The sequence below is a fragment of the Lissotriton vulgaris genome, chromosome 8 (genome assembly GCF_964263255.1).
Source record: "Lissotriton vulgaris chromosome 8, aLisVul1.2, whole genome shotgun sequence".
NCBI classification, from domain to species: Eukaryota; Metazoa; Chordata; class Amphibia; order Caudata; family Salamandridae; genus Lissotriton; species Lissotriton vulgaris.
In genome coordinates, this window is record NC_141696.1 from 1,387,035,380 (window position 1) to 1,387,060,637 (window position 25,258).

At 49.0% G+C, this 25,258-nt stretch overlaps 1 protein-coding gene across 3 annotated transcripts in view; it reads left to right on the forward strand.

The window, feature by feature from the left end:
* Positions 1 to 25,258, forward strand: part of DOP1B (DOP1 leucine zipper like protein B) — an 870,802-nt gene that overhangs the window by 686,786 nt on the left and 158,758 nt on the right. For all 3 annotated transcript variants that reach the window (XM_086935393.1, XM_086935394.1, XM_086935395.1), the window contains exon 30: positions 9,405 to 9,551. In XM_086935393.1, the coding sequence (XP_086791519.1) occupies positions 9,405 to 9,551 (147 nt within the window). The remainder of the gene's footprint in view (positions 1 to 9,404; positions 9,552 to 25,258) is intronic.

The window sequence follows — 25,258 nt, forward strand, 5'->3', positions numbered from 1 at the left end:
TTTCTGTATTTGTCTACATGAGAAAACCTGTGTAGACCCCTGCCCAATTTGTAACAGCTTAGGATTGATTGTTGATACCATTCCAGATGATAGCAAGCCCCGATCAGTACCATCACAGGAGCTCTACAGCAGTCATTCAGAAATCGTCATGGCTAACTGAGCCTTATTTATTTTTATTTTTTTATGAAAAGGCCCTGTTGACTGACACCGCAATATGATGGACACGTTCCTGATAGTTCCCAGTGAGTTTACCAGTCCAAGGATGTGTAATCTGGGAGAGATTTAAAATGCTATAAAAAAGGTACAAACCACAATGGACCTGTATGCCTGTACATAAAGTGTTGCAGCAGTCTCAGCCGTAGGAGCTGAACATTGAGCCAATAGTGTTCCAAGAGGTTGGTGGACGCACTGCAGGTGGCAACCGGCAAACTGGGGTAGAAAGGTCTTTGTCACCGGCTTGGGTGCAACCATGACACCCTACTCCCCTCCACCCCCACTCCCTGCCCCAACAACTATAAAGAAGTTGTTTTGTGGAGGTAGCACTGATGGCAAGGCATGGCTACCAATTCCCTCTGTGGGGTTCAATCACGTTTGAGGTGAGCCAACCATGAAATCAGCATCTCAGGCACTTTCTAGTGAGCGTGAGCTGGAACGGAGGAATGCGAACTGCCTAGGGACTGTGCCAGAAGAGTTTGGTGTCCTGAGGCCCTCCCTTCACTGCTCTAGCAGTGAAGTGAATATAAAATGCAGCAATAGAGAACACCACACAAGAGGCAAAAGCATACTCAGTTGGCTTTACAAGTCCAAGGAAAGGGGCGAAAAATATCCTACTGTAGGCAAGTTGTGAGAGCAGTAGCAGCTGTGATTTCTAGCTGTGGAGCACTGTAATGCCGAGATAAGTTTAAGCCTGGAGATTTAACAATCTCCACCCCAGAGCACAGACAGTGGATCACCCATACCTATAATAATGATCTCCTGTAATTCTGATAGCCACATATCTTGGAGGGGGGGAAGCGGTCAGAGGGATCGATTCCAATTGGACCAACGACCTGCGGAGCAACTGCAGTAGGGTGGAGGAAGCCTCCTGCACACGATTTAACGTGGCAGCCACAAAATGTGATATAGGCCTGACAAAAGAGCATCTCACAGCCTACATACAGGAATCAGAGAGAAGACTGGAAAAATAAATCTGCAACAAGAGGTGGACACTAAGAGGAATCGTATTAATGATTTGATTGCCTTGTTCAAATAGGATATGGAAGACAGAAAGGGGGTTGGGAGCACAGTGCCTCACAGTCCCAGCACAGTTCACCCCTTTGCATCCTGGTAAATGCAGTACACAGTTCAAACTTACTTCAAAATTAGCTGGAGTTTTTCAACAAAGTTGGTGCAGACATTGCTGTATATCTCTAGACACGTGTTTCTGGGTTGAGCCCGTCTTCAGTAGAGAGCAGCAGTATTGGAGATCAACGAAAAATCATCTGGGGTTGCTGGAAATGCTGCCAAGTTCCTCTCAGTTCACAGTACCACTCACAGGCACACAGGTGCATCTCCAAAGCTCGTCAGCTTGCTGGCTCAAGGGAGCCTTTGAAACAGAAAGGGGGTTCGGAGCACACTGCCTCACAGTCCCAGCACAGTTCACCCCTTTGCATCTGTGACCTGAGAGGAACTTGGCAGCATTTCCAGCAACCCCAGATGATTTTTCTTTGATCTCTAATACTGCTGCTCTCTACTGAAGACGGGATCAACCCAGAAGCGCATGTCTGGAGATATTCAGCAATGTCTGCACCAACTTTGGTGAAAAACTCCCGCTAATTTTGAAGTAAGTTTGAACTGTGTACTGCATTTACCAGGATGCAAAGGGATGAACTGTGCTCACTGTGAGGTAGTGTGCTCCCAACCCCCTTTCAGGATATAGAAGACCTTGACTCCAAAGCAGTTGAGATGGAAGCCACGCTGGAAGAACCTGCAAATACCATAAAGGCTTTACCTTAGAGGATGATTGTCTTGGAACAACAAGTAATGGTGCAACAATTGAAGTGCAAGGACTTAGAGAACAAGGCCAAATATAAGGCTTGAGAATGCCAAGGAAGAAGCAGAGGGATCTGGTATAGTGGCATACATCCAAGGAATATTTGGTGATAAACTGGGACTGAAAGTATGCAAGTAGGTTTTAAGAGAGCACACAGGGTGTGGTGAGACATCCAGGCGTAGGATTGCAACCAGGAACTTAAAAGTAAAGATGACTTTGTTTTCACTGTAAGAAGAAATAGTGAAAGAAGTCAAGAAGTTATCACAGGTAGTGTTTGGCAGAGCACATTTATCTTGTTATATTACCTGCCCCTTCAACGCTGAACAATTAGAGCCAACTGCAACCCTTAATAGATGCACTGAACAAGACTTACTGTGCCATCTGATATGGCCTTTCATTTGGACTCGAACATGCACCATGTCACATCAATTCAAGAGGAAATGAAGTTTCTCGGACAAGAAGCATCACCAGAAAGCATGGAAGTGATAGGTTATATGGAGTCAAAGGTGGGTCATCTCCCAGAAGTCAACAAACTGGATACTAGTCATTGAAGAGAGATCCAGCCAACCTCTTGCTGTACATCGAGTTTCACAGTTGTTCACGGCAGCTTACAGGGAGGCAGTGTCTAAGTCGCGGCCTCACCTTGACGAATGCGTGACTACATGGAGCCGCCCTAGCTCCCACGCCTTTTTGAGCTTTAACAACTGTGAAATTCGATCTTGTTTGAAGTGTGAATACACATCCTGTATGAAAAAACAGGGTCAGTCCTCGATCTACTGAAATAAAGTTAGGAAAGGTGGGTGTTATAAGGGGATTTTGCCGTCCTGATGAAAGCTGGAAAAGACAATAACCGGCAGAAACATGTCGACTTACATGCTGAGAGGTGGGGTCAATGATTTATTACTAACCCTATCGTCACCATCCTCTATTTGAAGTCTTAATCCTGGCCAGGGAATCCGGGAATAAAATAAGGAAGTGGATATCCCTGAGTTAGTTTTATAGTCTATATTCTGCACATATTATTTGCTTGATCCCTACTCTTCTTTATGTTTGTTTTGTTTCCTCCTCCCTTTTGCTCTACCCAGTGCTTTGTTCTGCACAGGGTTGTTATTTAGCAGCCCAATGATGAAACATGCCACAATTTTGTGGGCGAGGGCAGTTTTTCGAACATATTAACATTAACTTTGCCATAAGTCTCTAGGAGCGAGTTATAGTTTACTCCTATCTCTTTTTGTGTGCAATTGGATATTTTTAGTGGAGGTCGAAGTAGGAGTTCTTCCTCTTCCCACTTGTCTGAGTATGATTCAGAGATGGAGGTTCTGCCTGCTGCAGGTGTTAGGCAGTGTCTCTTTTCGCTACCAAAAAGCCCATGCCAACCAAAATCTGTTGGGCCTGACAACCCAAACAACCCTCCTTTATTACCAGTAGGACTATCTTGGCATCCATGACCACAGGAAAGTGAAAAATAGCTACTAGAGAAGAATACATTTCCCGCAAATAACATTTTATGACAGGGCAAGAGCAGATCATATGGTATAGAGACCCGTCTGGAGCATGCCACCTTATACACTCTTGGTTGCAGGCCATCACCATTTTCTATAATCTGTTGGGATTGTAATAAATTGCATGAGAATAATTGAATTGGGAGAGTCCCAGGTTTCAGGGAATGGCTAGTGTCCAGGTTGCAGGAAGAGCAGTTGGCCGGCCGACCTCGAATCTGAGGAACCGGGTTCGAGTCTCACCAATGACGCTGAACATCCTGTGATTCTGGGCAAATCACTTAATCTCCCCCTGCCTAACAAAAATGAATGTGTCCTCATGTAACGCAACTGGTGCTATGTAAAGCGCTCTGACACCCGATACCGGGTCAAATTCGTGCAATAAGAAGCTCTGTAAAAGAAATATGAATATTGGCCTCCTGCCATTCGTCATACTCCAGGTCCCTGAGGTCCCGTTCCCAAGTTTCTCACACGCCCTTGAGGGATCAGAGCCATTAAGCAGGCGGGCCTGTACAGGCTCAATATGATGTTCCTGCCCAATGTCTCCATGGTTAAATTCTCTTAAAAAAAAAATCTAAATCACAGACAGGAGTCAGTTCCTCTATAGGGCAGATGCACTGCAAGTAGCTATCTGCCTAGTGTTGAAGTCACTGGGAGATCTCAATTTCAGATCGTAATGCCCTCACACACCTGTTAGGGTGTCATGCTTCATCATAGGGCACTCCTCGTCAGGCCGGCGCTGCAATGTCTGACATGCCTGGTGGCTTCTTTGGCGGAGTTCTTTTGATCTGAGGAGGCTACATGTGAAGGGTGTGTGTGGGCTAAAAATAAGTGATCATTGTAAATGTAAATGTACATGTATTTATATAGCGCAAATCGCCCACATCGCAGGCATCTATGCGCTTGCTTAGGGAACCCGTCCTGGTATTCCCCTGTGAGATACCCCGGCAGGGTATCCACAAGGTGAAAGCCAGGCATCCCGCCGCGAGGGGCCGTTGTGGAGATTAAGCAAGCTATTGCCCAGAGTCGCAGAGTGTGAACCCGTGAGTCGAGTAGGCACCGGAGTGAGAATTATCGAGTCCGTGGAATTATTGAGCCCAACCCCCGGCGGGGCGGGGAATTGAACCCTGGTCCAGGGCCAATCTCAGCTTCCGGGTCTGCCGCCTCTAACCCCTGAGCCACACTTCTCCACTTGTGTGTAAAGTGACTAGGTGATATAAAATAGGCACCGGACCCACAAACGTTTTTATTCAGAAATGGGACCAGGACTAGGTAAAAACAGTGGGGCTACCAAGAGGTCTTAAGGTACCAGGGTAGCTGTTATGTATATGTGGTCAACATGTTTCGTGCCCCCAAGGCTCAAAAGTCGAGCTGCACTTCTTCAGGACCAAAACAATTTATGAAAGGGCACAGTCCCCACAGGATGAGGACCGCGAGGTGACTCCCCAGGATGTGGATGTCCGGATGGTGTATAACTGGTCCAAAAATTAGGAACCAAGGTGCGTCTCCACCTCACTTGAGGAGTAGAGTTACTTCATAGATGAAGGGGAGGGACCCGACCACTGGAGGGAACCATCAGGTCGAAGGTGCGGACAATGCTGGTACTCCAACCGGGCTCCCCGATGACATTGGGGAGACGCATTGGACTAGTGCGGCTGCCCTATAGAGGAACTTACTCCTTTCTGTGATTTAGATGTGTACTTGAAGGAGCACAGGACCTGGACCTCTCTAAATAATTAGCTCTTTTGTCACCCCGTTGATTTAATGTTCAAAAAAATATACCCTGGCTCCTCACAAGGAACCTTTCGATATGGCATTGTGACAGGTACCTAAAAAATTGGGATTTATAGTTCTTGTGCTCTGTAGCTACACAGGAGTTCAACCAATTGACTATTGAAGTCCACTTCTCTGTCCTGAGTACAACACAGAGCATATCCAGTCCTTCAGTGCTCCTCTCAGTTCACAGATAACAGGTCCAGTCAACTTCTGATCTTCTCCAGGTCCAGGCAGTGTTCTGAAGAGTGTTCCTTGGAGCTCCATATTTACAGTTTCCACTAGCCAGCGGGTATTGTTAACTCCTGGACACTTCCTAACCAACCAATAGAGAAAACCTTCCTACGGGCAACCCACTTTATCAGCAGTTCTTTTTTTCCCTACAGCAAACAATCCCACAGTGCCCCTCGCTCCTAAAATCGCCAGGGAAATAAGCAGTCCCCTCTCCTGTGTCCACTCCAAATCAGTTCTAGGGGTACCTTTCCAGCTACTGGGCTTAGTGCCACCCTGGCTATTGTGGGAATTGGTGACAAAGACGTTCCCTTCTTTCGGTCTCACCTTACCATAAACTATGAATAGACACCTCTGTCCCTTTCAAGTCGATGAAGTTCCTGGCTCTGCCCCAACTGGTTTTCCTCAGCTGATAGGGATGAAAGGCACCACCGCCAGTTCATCCTATTACCAACCTAAACCATTGTTTTGCTCTTGTAGAAAGTTCAAGCACTTGCTTGCTAGCAGGGTAATGCAAATTAGCTGCCATCAGCATCAAGCAGTGAAAAGGTAACTTTCTAAAAGGTACTTTTCCTAAATATTTATTAAAATCCAACTTTACCATGAAATGGGCATTGTAATAAATATAAAAATAGTCCTTAACTAACTATTTTAGAGGTTTCCTGTCAAAAGTTACTGATTCAAGTTCATAATCTGTACTTTGATATTTTCTGTGATTCAGCTACAGCCCTGCCAGTGAAAATAGCTTTTAGGACCTAGTCTCTAGAAGAACATTGCAGGTTTAATTTTGCACTAGTTCTGCTTTTAAAGGTCAGGCACCCTACCTTTTGGACAACAAGGTGTACTTAGGGGTGATTTTATTAATATTTAAAAGCAGGACTTTCTGCCTGTCAGGGTTATTTTGACACATTCTGACAGGTTTCACAGCAGGTTTTTATGCTTTGGAAGTCAGGCTGCACATGGTTGGCATGAAACCATATTTTACAGGCCCACTCTGTGAATGGTACATAAGGTGCTGCAGTCCACAAGCAGCATTTCGGTTCCATTCCCAGGCCCAGTTCCAGGTTCCATTTTCTACATTACATAGGCAAGTTAAATATATAATGCAGCGATACGTCAATTTCACCATGTTTAAAGGGGGGGGGGGCACATTCACTTTACTCTTATTTAGCAGGAGTAAAAGTGCACAAAGGTGTATGTCCAAAAAAAGGTGAAAAATCTGGGGTGGCCATCCAGAAAAGGCGGATTTCCTACACAATCCATTTGTCTGCCTTTCAGATCACCAGGGCCGAGTTCTGTGTCATTTTGCCACCCACATATGGCATCTCCATCCAGAGGTGGTACGATGTACCTTTTACCTGTGGGACATTTCTTAATTCGGCCTCTACCACTCAGACAGTTTCAACAGTTCCACAAATTCCAACTTATGCTGGGGGAGCCTTAGGAAACGCGTTTCGATTGAGGTGAAACTTTCCACTTCATTACACGTTTTCTTCCATGCTGAGGAAGATTTGCCAGGACCAGGCCCAAATTATCGCCAGCACCCTGGACTGGCCTGGAAAGTTGTGTGCCTTCTGCTCTGTGTTCCTCCCAAGGCATATCTCTTTTCCCAGTCAGAGGGGCAGGTTCAGCGCCACAACTTGAGAGTCTACAATACCATGCCTCAAGACTGAGCTGGGACACCTGAGCTCCTTTCAGCTGACACTGAAGATGGTCCACATGATCTTATCTGCTTGTCGTACCCCTACTAAATCAAGATAGTCAGGAGATGTAACAAATTACTCACTTATGCTGAACAGTGTGTGGATTCTTTGAGGGCTTTCCTGTCTGATGTACTCTGATTTGCACTCTCACTGGCCTGCATTGGCTGTGTGGTGGGTACCTTCAAGGGATACATAGCAACCTTGTCACCATTTGTCTGCCTCTTGAATCAGACATTAAACTACCTATCATGGTGATGTTTCTGAAGGGACTGACAAATATATTTCCTCCCACACCCTTTGATCTCCCCAATGAGACTTAAACCTGGTTTTGACATTTTTGATGGGTGCTTCTTTTCAGCTCTTGATAGTTGGCAGCTGTATTTACTGACTCTTAAGACTGGTTTTTGGTTGCCATTACCGCAGCGAGGCACATCAGTAATTGCAGGCATTAAATGTCTGACCTCTATTCGCATGCTTGTTCCTGGACAAACTAAAACACCTTTCCTCCCAAAGGTGGTAATCCCTCGCCATCTGGGGCTATCTATTACCCATCCCACCTTTTACCCAACTCCCATCCCTCCAAGGAGAAGAGTGGTTACATTGCTAAACAATGAGGTTGGAGGTCAGCTACTACATAGACCCTACCAAAGATATTAGGTCTGAAGACCAGCTCTTCTTAGAATATTCGGGCAGCAAAAGGATTAAAGCCGTCCAGAAGAGGAATTTGTCCTGTTAATCAATTATATACATCAAATAGTGGTACGCCATTGCAAAATAGAAGCCACCAAAGGAAATCCTTACCCATTCCACCAGGGCAAAATCGCCAACCTGTGCTTTGGCCTGGCATGTTCCTTTTGCTGAGATCTGTCTGGCGGCGACAAGTGTTGCCAGAATTTTGATCTCTCCACTAGTCCAAAGCCAACCAAAATGTAGTTGTATCTAGCCCAACAATGCTCCTCCATAAAAGGAGGGTCTGGGGCAGACAGAAATGAGCGTGGGTGGATGAGCTGGCATACAGCCTTTTTCTGCTGGATGCATCTCTTGTCCCGAGACTTTAAGACTGGCAAAAGTGTGATTGACAGCAGCATTTGACGTAAAAGACGCCTTGGTCATTACACTCATGTGCCAGGTTGGCTTCTTGACATATGCATACCTCTAACCATTTTGAAGTAGCTTGGTTGGTATCGCCACCAGTTTTGGAGGGCGGGTGATTCTCCATTTTAGGTCGAGCTTGGGCAGCATATGCACTGCTCTGAGAGGCATTCTGTATCCGCCACTCTCCGCCGATATTTTTCATTGGCTTGTGTCTATGTCCTTTGTAAATGCTGGCTTTTGAATCATTAATAGACTTGTTAGTCCCTACTTAGTACTGCCATGTCTTCATTTGTAACCTCCTATGAGGACTGGCTGTTCTACAAGACTGTGGCATTTCATGGATGGTCTCTGTGTCCCATTTGCACTCCTAGTTGGTGTTTGTGATGGGTCATCAAATAGTCGTTTTGGTAGACTACAACCAGTGTGTCATCGTTGATATATATTTACTTAGCTGAAACAACATTTTAATTGCTGGTTTATTGCCTTTTTTTTAACTTATTGTACTTGTTTGTCTACTGTGTCATAAAAACATAGTGCTATTCATCCTAATGCTAATCACCCTGATGCGTTGATTTGTTTTACTTTGCTGTCATAATGACATGTTGGATTAAGAGTTTTTTTGTTCAGAGAAAACATGCAGACACATAGGCTTTCATAATGAGGCAAAGAACGTGCTTTCATCTTGTCGAACATATATACTATGCAATATTTTTCTGCGTCTGCCTTTTAATTATCTCTCTTACAGCACAGATTTACCCTACTGACTCCTTTTGAGTATCATCTTAACTCTGCTAATGCAATTTTTTCTTCAAATGGGCCCTAATGTTGTAAGCCAAGATGCTGCTTCATTAACGCATGAGCTTTCTGGGTTAGCTGGTGATAACACACAGTATTGATCAGCTATTACCAAACTATTTCACTAACAAAAATCCAGATTTATTGTCCTTACCAGTGCTTGCTATACTTGCCATAGCATTAGGATTGTTGGATATTTCAGGAAAATGTTAGTGTGTGTTTATAATCATAAGTGCATCTTTAGATATTCAGCAAGTTTATATTATGTCTTTTTAGTGCCTATAATGCTCCCAGTTTCCGAGCCAGTGCAATGCTTCTCAGCAGTTTGAGTGGATATGCATACACCAAACGAGCATGGAAGAAAGAAGTTCTGGAACTGTTCATGGAACCAGCCTTCTTTCAGATGGATTCCTCATGTGGACAGTAAGGAGAAAACTTCCGATAGTTTTGTTTTAGTGTAAAACATTTCTGTGAAAAATAAAGGTGTTCCTACAATGGAAGCAAATCAGGGCTGGTAGTTAATACTTTTGTTGACCATTTGAAAATCTGAACAATTCCATGGCAATAAAGTCATGATGATAGTGTTACGGTTGCTGGTATTGCTTTATAATCTGAAACAACATGATGAGAAAGAAAATTCTATTTGAAAATGTTAACCGTTTTCATAATTGTTTGTGCTCTTTTAAAACAATTGTTGGTACAAGTCATGAAGGACAAATTATGTGATAGATAGAAACTGCTGACATAACAGGGATTTACTTTTTCCGTACTCCATGGTGAATTCGTGCAATTTTGCAGCTTCATAGTACACTGCTAGTCAAGGAGTAGGCAACAATGTGATTTATAGAATTACAACACAGCATGTCTCTAAAATGAGTATGCATCAGATGCGCATATCTCACTTTTTACCTCTCACTTTTTAAATATCATGATATCCAAAATTTCCTTATTAGCCGCTCTAGCACCTTTAAACCTAGGACAATTTCAAAGCAACCCAACCTCAGCACAAAGGCAAATTCTCTGGCACTCTTCTTTGTCCTGTAGCTCTACTATAAACCCCACTATAATAAAATCACAATGCTTCATGAGGCCTCAGAAAATTACTATCAAATACATTTTTGACCTCAGCAATTATGCAAGCACTCATACTCTCTTTGCTTCAATACCTAAATGTTTGTAGTATGTGTATACACATGCTCTGCATAGTCCTGCCTTCTAGTCGTGGGCTCTGCAGTTTACAACATTTTTTTTTATCAAAGAACTCTCTCGAGTCACAAGGTATATGGTAAACTCCTCCTTATGCCTGCATTGCACAATGGCTCAGACTCCATTTTAGATTGTTTATTTCCGTAACATGTAGACCATAGCTCCAGGATCAGCACTTCCCTCTACTATTCCTGGAACACCAATCAAAGCAGAAAACCACACACTGCTGCCAAATCGCTACTGAGACCTCCACCACACAGAGGATCAGCAGAGCTTATACTGCGGGCCCAGGTAGGGTCTTTGAGCCCCGAACCCGCTGCTCACCGTTTCCTCCTTTGAGAATTTACACCTGGTAATGGAATGGACCTCATTTCAACACTGCCCTGTTGTAGCGCAAAATACCCCTGGTCTGATCACCACCAGGTGTGTAATTTAGGCTTATCGCCTCAGCACGCTGACACCTAGGGGGTCATTACGATGTCGGGCGGATTGCCTCCGCCAGGCTGGCGGTAGCCACCGCCGGCCTGGCCGAGGCAATCCGCCCGACATCCACACTAGTTTTCCCCCCGCCATATTAGTATGGCGGGGGGGACCTCAGCGGACGGAGAGACCGTCCGCCGCTTTTCAGCCCCGGTCGACCTGCGGCCGGGGCGGAAAAGGAATAATATGGTCGCGGTGTTTATCAGACACCGCCAGTCATATTATGATGTTTGTATTTAGGTGCCTTTCCACGGCGGCAATGCCGCCACGGAAAGGCATGCGGTCTTTACTCTGGGGGCCCCCTGTGGGCCCTCAGAGTGAAGGAGAGGTGGGGGGTGCACTTGGGGGGTACCTGTGGTACCCCCCTTCATTTGCATTTACAAAGCGGCAGGCACTGCGCGGTGCCTGCCGCTTTGTAAATGCAAATGCTGAAATTCATTTTTAGCATTGTGGCAGGCGGTGCAGAGAGCACCGCCCGCCACATTGCTAAAAATACAGGATGTGCCCGCCACTGTGGCAGGCTCATCCTAATACTCCCCACGGGACCCCGCCCTTATGGCTGGCGGTCCATATTACCACGAGGATGGCGGGCAGGCAAAGTCCGCCCGCCATCCTAATGACCCCCCCAAGTTTGAGGCCTGTGTGGTGTTTGATCCAAAAAGATTCTTCGTCACCAAAGGGACTGGCACTGGGCACATCATATGATGTACAGAAACTCAATTTGGGCACACCAGATATCTTTGGGGGAGAAACCCTTGGTGACAAGGACATTGAAGTCAGGCCTTCGGACATTCCGTCCAACAAATTGTCGCCAAAGGGGGTTTGTCTCCTCTGGTTTAAATGAGAGCAGAAACAATCAAACAATCTCACCTCAACATCAAGGCAACAGGACCACGCAAATAGACAATGCCACAGAGTGTTGCAGATCCTCATACCAAGATGACCAAAGTCCCCGGAGAGGAGGCAGAATACCACCTTGAGGAGGTTATGCCATTAGCCCCTCAAAAGTTGATCCAGCCTTCCTGGGCACCGCATGGCTGTGGCGCAGGGCAAACCCATGAGATTACCATGGAGCCGGACCCCCATGCATCCACACGCTGTCAACATTCCAGATCAAATGTCTAGACTAAGCTTTTAAACTCCTCTTGCTACAAAGCCACCAGCCAAAGTGTTCAACACGCTACCACCTAAAAAGAAGCAGACCTTCAAGGAGGCCTTCGCTTCAGTGCCAGACCTGGCTCCCATATAAAAAAAAGAGACTGAACAATAAAGGCACCAGCCCCATCCACTTTGCCCCTTCCACACCTTCTCCACCTACTCTGCCTCTTTTTCCTCTTGCTACGCCTCCCCCTCTCAGTCCCCTGACACATCTAGACACACTACCAAAGGCATGAACACCTCTGGGTTCCCCAAAGTCCTTGCTAAGATCACATAGACTCTGCAATAAAGATGAGCCATATGACATAGCTGGAGAGCCAGGTGAGTGGGGAGACACGTGGGCTGAATATTCTGTAGACCCTCCTGTGTGCCCTGACCCAGATCTGTATGCTTCCAAACCCTCACTCTAAGACAATACAGCCTCAATCCATAAGGCAATATAACGGGTGTCCCAATACCATAAAACGAACCTCCATGTAGTTCAAGAGGAACACTACTTCTTAGTCGAGACTCTCACTCGAGCGCACTATTCAGGTTTTACCCATGTTAAAGGTCATGCTTAAACCAGCTTCAGAGCCCTTTTAGGACCTAGTCAAAACCAGGGTAGCAGCTTTAAGTATAGCGAGAAAGTACAACGCCTCATCTTGTGACCCACCATACATCAAGTTCAAGTTCAAGTTCTGGCATTTGTATAGCGCACTACTCACCCAGAGGGTCTCAAGGCGCTAGGAGGAGGGGTACATTATTTGTCGAATAGCCAGGTTTTAAGTTCTTTTCTGAAGGAGATGTGGTTCTGAGTGAGGCGGAGGTGGGTGGGGAGTGAGTTCCAGGTTTTGGCAGCCAGGAAGGAGAAGGATCTGCCACCCATGGTGGATTTCCGGATGAGCGGGACTGCGGAGGAGGGCTTGATTGGACGATCTTAGTTGGCGGTTGGGTTTGTAGAAGGACAGTCGAGTGTTGAGGCATTCGGGTCCTAGATTGTAGAGGGCCTTGTGTGCGTGGGTGAGAAGGCGGAAAGTAATTATTTTATTGACGGGAAGCCAGTGGAGGTCTTTTAGGTGTCCGGTGATGTGATCTTGGTGCGGGATGTCTAATATGAGTCTCGCTGACGCGTTTTGGATGCGCTGGAGTTTTTTCTCTAATTTCGCTGTGATTCCGGCGTAAAGTGTGTTACCATAATCCAGTCGACTCGTGACCAGTGCGTGGGTGACAGTTTTTCTTGTCTCGAGGGGGATCCAGCAGAAGATCTTTTTGAGAATGCGAAGTACGTTGAAGCAGGAGGACGAGACGCCGTTGACTTGTCTGGACATCGAGAGAGAGGAGTCTAGGATGAAGCCAAGGTTACGTGCATGGTCTGTGGGTGTGGGTGCAGTGCCCAGAGCGGACGGCCACCAGGAGTCGTCCCAGGCTGAGGGGGAGGATCCTGGGATGAGCACCTCCGTTTTGTCTGAGTTGAGTTTAAGGCGGCTATGTTTCATCCATTCGGCTACTTCTTTCATGCCTTCGTGAAGATTGGTTTTGGCGGTGTTGGGGTCTTTGGTGAGGGAGAGGATTAACTTGGTGTCGTCGGCGTAAGAGATGATGTTGAGGTTGTGTTGACGCGCGATGGAGGCGAGAGGACTCATGTAGACGTTGAAGAGGGTGGGACTTGATAGAGGATTATCTTCCAGAACTGGACAATGACTTACCAGACCTACTCAGCAGATCACACCTAGACGTTCATGGGCGTAAACTCAATCCCCAAGTACTAAACCACTACTTCTAATGCTAGGGCACTCCACAGATAGACCTGTTCACTACCCCAGATAACCTAAAATGCTAAACTTCAGCAGCGGGCTTCCACACCCTCAGTCCATAGGCAATGTACTGTGGATAAAGTGGTCAGGGATATTTGCTTACACTTTTCTGAAACTCCCACTCCTTCCACTGGTGGTGTATAGGATGAGACAAATGTCCCAGCCAATCCTTGTACTCCACTCTACTCAAAATGTCTATCAGTCCCAACAAAAACCTCCTCAACAGAGCAGATCTTCTCACCAGAAACTAGGGTCAGATCAGACATCCAGACTCCAAACAGCTCAAGCTAGCGATCTGGCATCTGCGGTCCTAGTGTTGGCTACATACGCGTTCCACAGGAGTGCATGGATATCCTTAGAGAAGCCCACAGACCAACTAATTTAGCTTACTATATAGCAAGATGAAAACATTTGCCTGCTGCTCTATACCAAAGCATATAGATCCACTGAACCTTGGGGTTCAGGACATCATATGGTATATCCTTCACCTTTAACAATTGAGGTTAGCATACACTTTCATTAGACTTCATCTAGCTATCCTAGCAGCTTACATGCAGAACATACAACATTCTTCCCATTCTTCCTTGTTCCTTATGCCAGTCATCAAGGCTTTCATGGAGGGCCTCAAAAGAGTCATTCCCTCAATGGTGCCTTCAGCTCATCAATTTATCCTGAAATAGTCTTTTACCAGACTCATGGTTCTCCCTTTAGAACCAATGCATTCCTGCCCTTTGCAGTTCCTTTCATTCCGGTCTGCAATGATAGAGTAGTCATTCACATAACTCAAAGTTCCTGCCCCAGGTTATTTCTCCATTTAATCTCAACCAGACCATAGAACTCCCAGTCTTCTTTCCACAACCACAGTCTGTGGCAAAGAGAGCCCCCCATACTTAGATGTCAAGAGAGCTCTCTTGTACTACATCAACATGACCAGCTCATTTCATAAGGCGTACCAACTCTTTATATCTTTTAGCGATCCCCAAAAAGTCAGCCTATTTCAAAAACAAGAGTTGCTACATGGATAGTCAGGTGTATTTAAACCTACTACCTTAAAGCCAGCAGGTTTTTCCCTGTACCCCCTTGACACAAATAAAAGGCAGCTTCCATGGCTTTCCTAGGAAAAATCCCATTAGCGTATAGCAGCTACTTGGTCAATCCCACTCAGATTTCCCAAAGACCCCTGTATAAATATTCTTGCTAGACAGCAAGGTCTAATTGGCCAGACAGTCTAAAGGACCCTGTTTCAGACATCAACTTCATCCACACACTAACCACTGCTTAAACGGAGGGACTACTTTACTGTCTGTGCAGATCATGTGTATCTACAGCAGCAAATGCTACGAACAGAAAATATTACCTTTTAGGCATCTGTTTGTAATGTGTAGTTTGACGCCGTCGCCCACCGTACCTTGTTGCAGGCTTTAAAGAGAGGTGGTGTTACTGATAGGGCTCTGAAATGTATGGAATCTTTTCTGACTGAGCGTAGCTTTCAAGTTATGCAAGGGGCCCACGACTCCAGGAACATCAAGCTGATGCAGGTGGTGCCTCAGGGTTCAACCCCGAGTCCGACCTTGTTCAATCTTTATGTCGCCCCCCTGGCAAAAATTGCAGATACGTTTGGGATTAATGCCCTGCCCTATGCTGATGACACCCAGCTGTTGGTCTCCCTGACTCAGTCTCGGTCCGATGCTGCCTTTAACTTCATGTCCTGCCTGAAAGAACTGGCTGAGTGGATGGCAAGGAATTGTCTGAAGCTAAATGGTACTAAGACCGAGGTACTGGTAATAGGGAAGGCTCCGTCAGTTTGGTCATCGGCATGGTGACCTCAGACATTGGGCCCTACCCCTACACCGTCTGAACAGGCAAAGAACCTCGGTGTATGGGTGGACAATAAGCTGTCTTTTGATTACCACACCAGACGGGTGACAGGTGTCTGTTTTGGCATTCTATGAGGTCTTTGGAAAACCCTGGCTACCCTTCCCATTGCATCTAGAAAGATCATGGAGCATGCCCTGGTGACTTCGCGCCTGGATTACTGCTATCTCCTGTATTTGGGTGCAACTGACAAGTGCATACGGAGATTGCAGTGTATCCAGAATGCAGCTGCAAGACTTGTTCTTATGTTACCTAGGAGAGCGTCTGCAAAGAAAGCGCTTGCCTCCTTGCACTGGATCCCCATTAGGGAGAGAGTAAAGTTTAAGGCCATGTGTGTAAGCCACCGGATTTTACAGAAGGGTCCTGTGTATTTGCACAACCTTCTTACTCCCTATGCACCTACCAGATTGCTTAGATCAAGTGGGAGAGCAATGGTGCATGTCCCTAAGATTAGGAGATCAAGGATGGGCGGCAGCTCGCTTCGGTATGTGGCGGCCCAGTTGTGGAATACCCTTCCTCAGAATTTGCGGCTGGAGGAATCTGAATCCACCTTTCGGAAAGGTCTGAAGACCTATTTGTTTCCTGTGATTTAATCTATATGTCATCTGGCTTTCTAGATGTTGCCTTTGGGTTCTATGGCTGTTACCTAGCGTGGGGACACACTGGGTCAGTGTAACCAGGCGCTCTACAAATACAAATAACATAACATAGTGCTGTAGATTCACATATTCCCACATTTCTCCCTGGACGCCTGGGACTAAGGCTGCAGATCTTTCTTTTCTTTCTCTTCTACACTTACCTATTTAACAATGCACATGTATAACATCTTCTTCTACCACTCCTTACCACTCTCACCCAATGGGCTAAAAACAGTCTAAATTGGAGTCGGTGCCCATGCACAATGCAAACCAAGTGCAAATGTCCAAGCCCAACACTAGATGGCAGGAGTATGCAGAGCATGTGAATCTGCAGCACTATACGCTACGAACGGATGCTTATGAGGTAAGTAACATTCACTTATGTTAAAATAAAAAACTGAGGTCACTGCAGTCGTCAGCTTGTTTCCAAGGCAGAATGATTGCTGGTCTCAGACATTAAGCATGATTCTAACACTAATTCAATTCCATTGTCTATCAACTAGACATATATATGTGTGTATATAGGCCCTTAAAGATCTAATGGCAAAAAAGGCCCCTACCAATGACACAGCCTCTATTTTACATTGTGAGGCATTGGCGAACTTCTTTTTGGAGCAGGTTCAAGCCATCCGTCGTTCATTTTCTATTCCCATTCAGGATGCCGGATTGGCTCCTAGGCCTGAGGAACACACGGTCCTGCATACCTTCCCCTGCTTATCGCCTGAGGGTTTTAATCAATTGGCCCAACATACTAAGTCCGGTTCTCCGGTAGATCCACTGAGACCGGCTCTTTTCAGGGACCCGTTGTCTCTGGACTTTTTACCGGTGCGCTCTTTGATCAACCTTTCGCTCTCCACTGGTACGGTTCCTGCCAGTTGGAAGCATGCGGTGGTTACGCCGATCTTGAATAAGCCGGGTTTAGATTCTCTTAAACCAGAGAACCACCGGCCGATATCACTTCTCCCGTGGCCAACGAAAGTAGCGGAGGCACACGTGAATAGAGTCCTCTCGGACCACCTTTTGCGGGCAAACATTCTAGACCCTACGCAGAACGGTTTCCTCGCTGATCATAGCACGGAGACAGCCCTTCTTTACATGGTGGAACATCTGCGCATGGGGTTAGATTCGGGTCAAACGGCGGCGCTTGTTTTATTAGATCTTAGCGCCGCCTTTGACACCGTCTCCCATAAAATCCTTCTCCAGCGCCTGGAAGAAGCTGGTATTTCTGGGACTGCCCTCCAGTGGTTCCGTTCTTTTCTTGCCGATCGATCTTTTTGCGTAGCTATTCCTCCTTATCAGCCCAAATTCCATCCGCTGGACCAGGGGGTCCCCCAGGGATCCTCGCTGAGTCCCACGTTATTTAATCTGTACGTGAGGCCGCTGGCTGATGTCGTCAAGAAGTGGGGCTTGACTATGGCCTCATACGCTGACGACACTCAGCTGGCGGTCACGCTCAGCGGGGACTCTGATTTGAATGCCCCTAGGTTCCAGAATGGGCTGAGGGCGCTTGCCAGCTGGATGAATTCCAACTATCTCCAGCTGAACGCAAAAAAAAAAACTGGTATAATGATCATCGGCAAGAAACCGGAACTTTGGGGCGACAAATGGTGGCCTCAGGAACTGGGGCCTACCCCGACTCCTGTAACGGAGACTAAAAATCTTGGAGTTTGGGGGCGTGGCCAAGATGGCGGCGGAGTAGGACGCCTTTCCGTGCCGCTCCGGCGCTGATCCAGCAAAGCATCTAAAAGCACGAACTTGGGGGAGTCCACACGCCCCAAAAGCGGCGGGGAAGTCCGCCTGACGGAGCGGGAGGCTTTGGTGTGGTCGCCGAGGCGGTGTGACCCCGGGTGCGCCTCTGAGATCGAACGCACCCCGCGGCCTGTGAGACCCCGGGCTCTCCGGACATCGAGGCCCGGCGCGGTCGATGGGCGGGGCCCTGGATCTGCCCTGAAGTCGTCGGAGCAGACGAAAGGCTGGAAGGAGCTGCACTTGGGCGACTGGTGACCTGCCGGCAGGACCCAGATTGTACCCCCCTGCCCCTGGAGGTGGTGAAGCGCCGGTTCCTAGCACTGCTGTGGCACTCGGACGATCGGCGACGTTCTACGATCTGCACCACCCGCCATTACCTTTGCGGGACCAGGCTCGGCTGGCATCTGCCGCCTGATCGGAACCTCGAAGCCCGCCATTACACCTGAACACGAGGCGCGGGACCTGGGCGCTGTGCAGGGCCGGGATTACTACGGAGCAAAGGAGTGGACCTTCCGGTGGCTGTTGGCGCAACACGTGTTGGGAGGAGGCCCGCTGCTTTCTACGGCCACGTGGCGCCGGCCCAGAGCGCTGTGAGCCGCCATGTCTACTATGCCGCGCAAACGGGGCCAGGGGAAAGACAATGCCCCAAAATCCTCTCAACAACCGGCCTCCCCTGGAGCGAGTGGGTCGTCGAAGCACTCGGACGAAGATGCCCCAGCGACGAAGGCTTTCATGTCAGAGTTGTTTGCCTCAATCAAGGAGGACATCTCCGAGCTCAGGGCGCAACTAGCCTCCAACTTAAGGGAGGTGCGGAGAGACGTGGACGGCATAGGCGAGAGGGTGGCGACCCTGGAAGACCGAGATCTGAGTGTGGCTACCGACGTCCATATGCTTCAGCAAGACATCATTCGCCTCACAGAGCAAAATTTGGACTTACAACTCCATACGGAAGACCTTGAAAACCGCTCCCGTAGAAACAACATCCGAATACGGGCGGTGCCGTGGGACGGTGAGGCTGGGGACCTGCGGGGGTACGTCCAGGAGCTGTTCCTCCAGGTCCTCGATGAGGCAGACACGAAGGAGATACAGATGGACAGAGTACACCGGGTGGGATTGCCACGGCGCGGGGGGGGCCCCCCCCTGACATTCTAGTGTGCGTCCATGATTTCCAGCTCAAGGAAAGGATTCTCCGAAAGGCCAGGACCATCGAGTTGCTACAGTTCCGGGGGCATCGGCCACAACTGTATCAGGACTTGGCTGCATCTACCTTGCAAAAGTGGAGGGAGTTCCGACCGGTGACATCGTTCCCGAGAGAGAGGGGCATCGCTTACTCCTGGGGACACCCTTTCAGGATCATTTTTAGGTGGCAGAATCGCCTAGCCCAAATCCGCACGCTTCAGGCGGCAAAAGAGCTTTTGGGACTGGAGGATGTGCCGTCATCGCAGGCCGCAACGGCCTCCCCGTCTCGGCGGCGCCGCCGTTCGACTTCATGGCACAGGGTGGGGGGTTCCCCCATCAGTTCCCCCACCAGACAACGACCAGACCTTTCTGCCAGCTTGCAAGAACGGGGAGCAGCAGTCGCCTCGGTGGCATCGGCCACGTTGGCCGACTCACAGCATAGCTCTGGGGCGGCGTGATCCCCATTGAATGGCGGATCGGCGCCGGAGAGGCCCGGGCCTTCTGGTCGAGGGCTCTGAAAGTACTCTTGTGGGAGACGACCTCGACTGTGGCCAAGGGGAATAGTGTCTTCATTCCCCCGGCCTGTTTCTTGAGTGGGGGCCTCCTACGGACTTCGGCCTACTGATCTCGATGAGTATGGTTACTGCACTTTTTTTTCAGATTTTGTACAATGTTGAGTTTACATATCGTTTAGGGGGGGTTTGGTTGGGGGTTATTGGGGTTGGGGGGGGGGGGACCCGTGACGGAAGGCCATTGGGGGTGAATGTGGTGTGTATGTGGATGAGGGCGTACTTTGCTGCTGAGGTTGTGGTTCAGCGAATACTCTGGAAACGCCTGGGTGTTTTCTGCCGGGGGGGGGGGAGGTATGCGGGATGGGTGCCAATTGGATTACTGAAAGCGGGGTCTGTGGTCTGTATTTGCCATGCCAATTAGTATAGGGACATGGAATGTCAAGGGCATGAACTCTCCTCAGAAGCGACAGAAGGTCCTGAAATATGTGGTAGACCATCACCTCGATGTGGTAGGGTTGCAAGAAACTCACTTGGCACGAAAGGATGAGATGCGGCTCCGCCATAGGGCGTACCCCATTGTATACAGGTCCTCTGCTGTCACGAAGCATCGGGGGGTGGCACTACTGTACAGGGCGACGTTGCACTTTCAACCTGTGGGGGTCCGCAGCGACAAGGAGGGGCGGTGGCTGATGGTCAAGGGGCACATTCAGGGTAGGTTGTGTACGTTTGTTGTGCTCTATCTGCCCAATGCCGGTCAGAACAAGTTCCTGCAAGAGTTACTGGTTAAGGTGGGGGACTTTGCAGAAGGTCTCATGTTCCTGCTGGGCGATTTCAATTTGGTTTGGGACAGAGATATGGACAGCTCGGGGGGGCGGCGGGCGGACACAGGGGTCTTTTCTGATTCCGCGCAGCGTGGGGTGGAGGAGTTGGGTCTAATAGATGGATGGCGATTTTTTCACCCTGCCGTGAAAGACTATACGTTCTTTTCCCATGTGCACCACTCCTACTCCCGATTGGATCACGTCTTCCTTAGTCAGTCCCTTAGAGGGAACATTCTAGATGCCGCCATTCTCCCGATATCTGTGTCGGACCACAGCCTCATGGTGCTCACGCTCCGCTGGTCGCCACCCGACACCGCGAATCGGAAGTGGTACTTCCCTGCATCGGTAGTCAGGGACGAGGTCTCCAATCGAGCCTTGCGTCTGGCCATACGTGAATTTTTTGACTGCAATCCCCCGTCGGACACTTCTCTGATGACCACGTGGGACGCCTTCAAGGCGACGATCAGGGGGACGTGCTTGGGCCTCAATTCGCAACTGAACACTCTGCGTAGGAAGGAGAGGGAGGCGCTGGAGGCCGAGGTGCTCACGCTTGAGAGGGCACACAAAGCTAATCCCTCGAGGATAACCCTGCGTCCCCTGACGGCGGTTAGGGGCAAGCTGAAGGCACACTATACAAACAGGGCCGAACTCACCCTCCTACGGCTGGGACGGCACTCCTACTCCAGTAGTAACAAGATTGGCAGACACTTGGCCCGACAACTGAAGGACAAGAGGGAGCGTGAGTACATAGGTGGGATTAGAGACTCCGCGGGAGCGCTCCACCATTGTGACGGAGCGAAGGCGGACGTATTTGGCCGCTTCTATGCCGCTTTATACAAGGGAGAGGGGCTAGATGCTGCTAAGCAGCGGGAGTTCCTGCAGCGCTTACCGCTTCCGCAGGTCTCCGGGGCCTGGAATGACCTACTGGACGCTCCGATCTCGAGGGAGGAGGTCCTCTCCGCCATCAAAAACTTGAAATTGCACAAAGCCCCTGGGCCCGATGGGTTCACTGCAGTTTTCTATCAGACCTATGCGACTGAGGTGTGTGACTTCCTGGTCGCCCTCTTTAACGCCATGGTTGGACCCGGGGTGAATTCCGGGACCCTCGCGGAGGCAGTGATTACGGTCCTGCCGAAGCCGGGGAAGGATCCGGAGCTGTGTGCCTCATACCGCCCCATAGCCTTACTCAATATCGACGCGAAGCTGTACTCGGCGATTCTGGCGAGCCGCCTCCAGGATCTGCTACCGACGATTATCCACGCAGATCAGTCCGGCTTCATCAAAGGCCGCCAGACGCACGATAATACTCGGAGGGTGATCCACCTTATTGAGAAAGCGGACAAGTTCCGCATCCCGGCGGTCTTGGTGGGCCTGGACGCGGAGAAGGCTTTCGACCGAGTGGACTGGGGCTTTCTATTCCACGCATTACAGGCGTTTGGCTTCTCCGACAGATTCATCGCCATGGTGAGAGCCAACTTCTGCAGCCCACACTCGAGGGTGGCAGTGAACGGCCACCTGCCGGCCTTCTTCCGGCACTCACGGGGTACCAGACAAGGGTGCCCCCTCTCTCCCTTGTTGTTTGCGCTCAGCATTGAGCCCCTGGCGATGGCGGTCCGGGAGCATGAGGGGGTTAAGGGCATCTCATTCACAGGGGAACAGCACAAGATTTCCCTTTTTGCAGATGACGTTTTGCTTTCAGTGGCCGATCCCGCTAACTCTCTTCCATGTGTTCGAGATATCCTGCTGGAATTTGAAGCAGTGGCCGGCTTCAAAGTTAATTACGGCAAGTCTTATGTCCTGAACCTGACTCTATCTCAGGCCGAGGTGGCACAGGTGAGAGCGATGACGCCTCTGGCCTGGGCCTCGGGCTCCATTCTATACTTGGGAGTTCACCTCACCCCTACGGTGGGTGGCTTATTCGCGGCCAACTTCCCGCCCCTCATGGCCAAGTCGCGTGCAGAACTGGAGAAATGGAAACCAAAATTCCTATCCTGGCTGGGTCGGGTGCACGCCATCAAAATGGTCCTTCTCCCCAAGTATTTGTACCTGTTCCAGGCCCTGCCGATCCCACTGAGCTCTTCCTTTTTTAGCCACCTCAAGTCATTGATTTTGAAATTTGTCTGGCAGGGTGGTCGGGCGCGACTTTCGTTCGCACTCCTGCGACGGCTGCGGACTGATGGGGGGGTCGGCCTTCCGGATTTACACCTCTATTATAAAGCGGCCCAACTTAGGGTCATGATGGAATGGTCACAGCAATTTTCAGACAAACACTGGTTGCATATGGACCGGAGTGTGGCGGGCCGGTCCATCTGGGATCTGGCTTGGAAGCCGAAACGGGACCGCCCAGCGAACGCGTACATTAGTACCCCCATGGGGACTACGCTGAAAGTCTGGGATACCTTGGCGGGTGATGAGAGATGGACGACCTTCCCGTCCCCATTCACTCCATTGCATTTCAATCCGGAGTTCCCGCCGGCACTCACCGAGGGCCCCTTTGACGCCTGGAGGGAGGGGGGTTGTCGGGCGCTACTCCACCTGTTCCACGGCCCTGACCCCCTGACTTTTGGGAACTGCATGCGGGACTACCAAGTGCAACCGGTGGAAAAATACAGGCATTTACAACTGCTCCACTGGGCCACGTCACCAGGTGTACGGGAGGCTGCGACGAGACCTCCGTCCGACTTTGAGGCCTTCCTCCTGAAGACATCCACCATGAAGGGGGCCATCTCCTTTCTCTACCAACTGCTGCTTCGTTCTGCCCTTTCCCCTAGACCGCGCTACATGGAGCAATGGGAGGAGATGGTAGGGAGGGATATCACTGACGGAGAATAGTCGGCGCTCTGGAAGGACATGACGCAATTTAATCACTCCATACTCCTGAGGGAGGCGCATTTAAAAACCCTCACGCAATGGTACATGGTCCCGGCCCGGCTTCACCGCATTTACCCGGCTGTCACGGATAGGTGCTGGAGGGGCTGTGGCCTCCTGGGGGACTTCCGCCACATTTGGTGGGACTGCCCGGTCATCAAACCCTTCTGGGTCGAGATCTTATCCCATATTAAAGATATCCTGAAGTACCCTATCGACGACTCACTGGAGTTCGTGCTACTGGGCTTGAGAGACCCTGGACTCGAGCACCAGACGCGAGCAGACAAAAAGATCCTCTGGCTGTGTCTCGGCGCGGCCAAACTCACGTTGGCATCAGCCTGGAAGCGGAAAGAGGCACCGGCGATCTCCCTTTGGCACGCTAGACTGTGGAGGCTCCTGAGTCTCGAGAGAATGGCGGACATCTTCCTAGGCAACTACAAAAACTTCAAACACATATGGGGCCCCTTGGTGTCCTTTCTCTCTACTGGTTTGCCCTCAGCAGTGTGCCCGGCGTCTTTGAGGAATTTACATTTATTTCAGCTCTAAAGTATGCCTGACGGATGTATGGGGGAAGAGTGCGGCACCGTCACGGGAGGGGGGAGGGGCGAGTAGTAGGGAGTTAAGGTTGGGTGCTACTGTTGGGACATTTATATCGATAAGACGAGGCTCACCTCGATGGCATGGCGATTCTGGACTCCTTATCGGCTGACCTAACTGAGCAACCCCACCTTGGGGGGTACAAGCAGGACTGCCTACACCTACGGCTGGCGAAGCCTCTTGTTCACTATTTTCTTGTATTGCAGCATTGCCTCGTCTTACTCTAATGCTTTCCCACTGTGTGGGATCATCTGTGCACCCTATGTGGTACCTTTTGTTTGATGTTTTATTCTTTATGTCTGCAAAATAAAAAAATTTGCAAAAAAAAAATCTTGGAGTTTGGTTAGACCCCGCCCTTAGTTTTGTCTCCCATACCAAGAGAACTGCCGCCAGTTGTTTTGGCATTTTGCGAGGACTAAGACCAGCACTGAAATTTTTTGACGCCTCTACCAGGCAGCTGGTGTTGCAGGCGACGGTGATCTCTTGGCTTGACTATGCCAGCTCTCTTTTGGTAGGGGTGAATCAAGCTGAAATTACATGTGTGGAACGTGTCCAGAACGCGGCAGCCAGAGCTGTGGTGGGCTTGCCCAGGTTCTGCTCCATTGCCAGCACTCTACGTTCTCTCCACTGGCTTCCAGTCGGCAGAGGATCCAATTTAAAGTGCGCTGCCTGTCCTACAAAATTCTCAAGGGCCTCTCTGCCCCGATTCTCTCGAATCTCTTGATGCCCTATGTTCCTACCCGCTCCCTGAGATCTTTGTGTAAGGATTTGGCAGTGGTCCCTCGGTTCAAACTTAGCCGAGCTGGAGGCCGCTCTTTTCGAGTTCGGGCTGCGGCCCTGTGGATTTCTCTTCCCTTAGAGATACGTGCGTCTGATAATCTATTCTTATTTCGCAGGGCTATCAAGACTTTGTTATTTCCCTGAGCCTGCTCTCTCTTAGTTTATTGTCTCTTTGTTGTGTTGTGTTGGATACCTTGTCAAGCGCCAGGACGCTCCTTCGCTGGAGCAGCTGTGCGCTGAATAAATATTCCTAACATAACCTAACATAACATATATATATATATATATATATATATATATATATATATATATATATATATATATATATATATATATATATATATATATACACTTATTTATCATTGTGTGGGCTACAGTACACATAAGGATGCTCACAAAATCGCTTCAGTGTAGAACACAGTACAACTTTAAATTGGGACTCAAATTGAAGCTGAGGTCTAAATTAACACC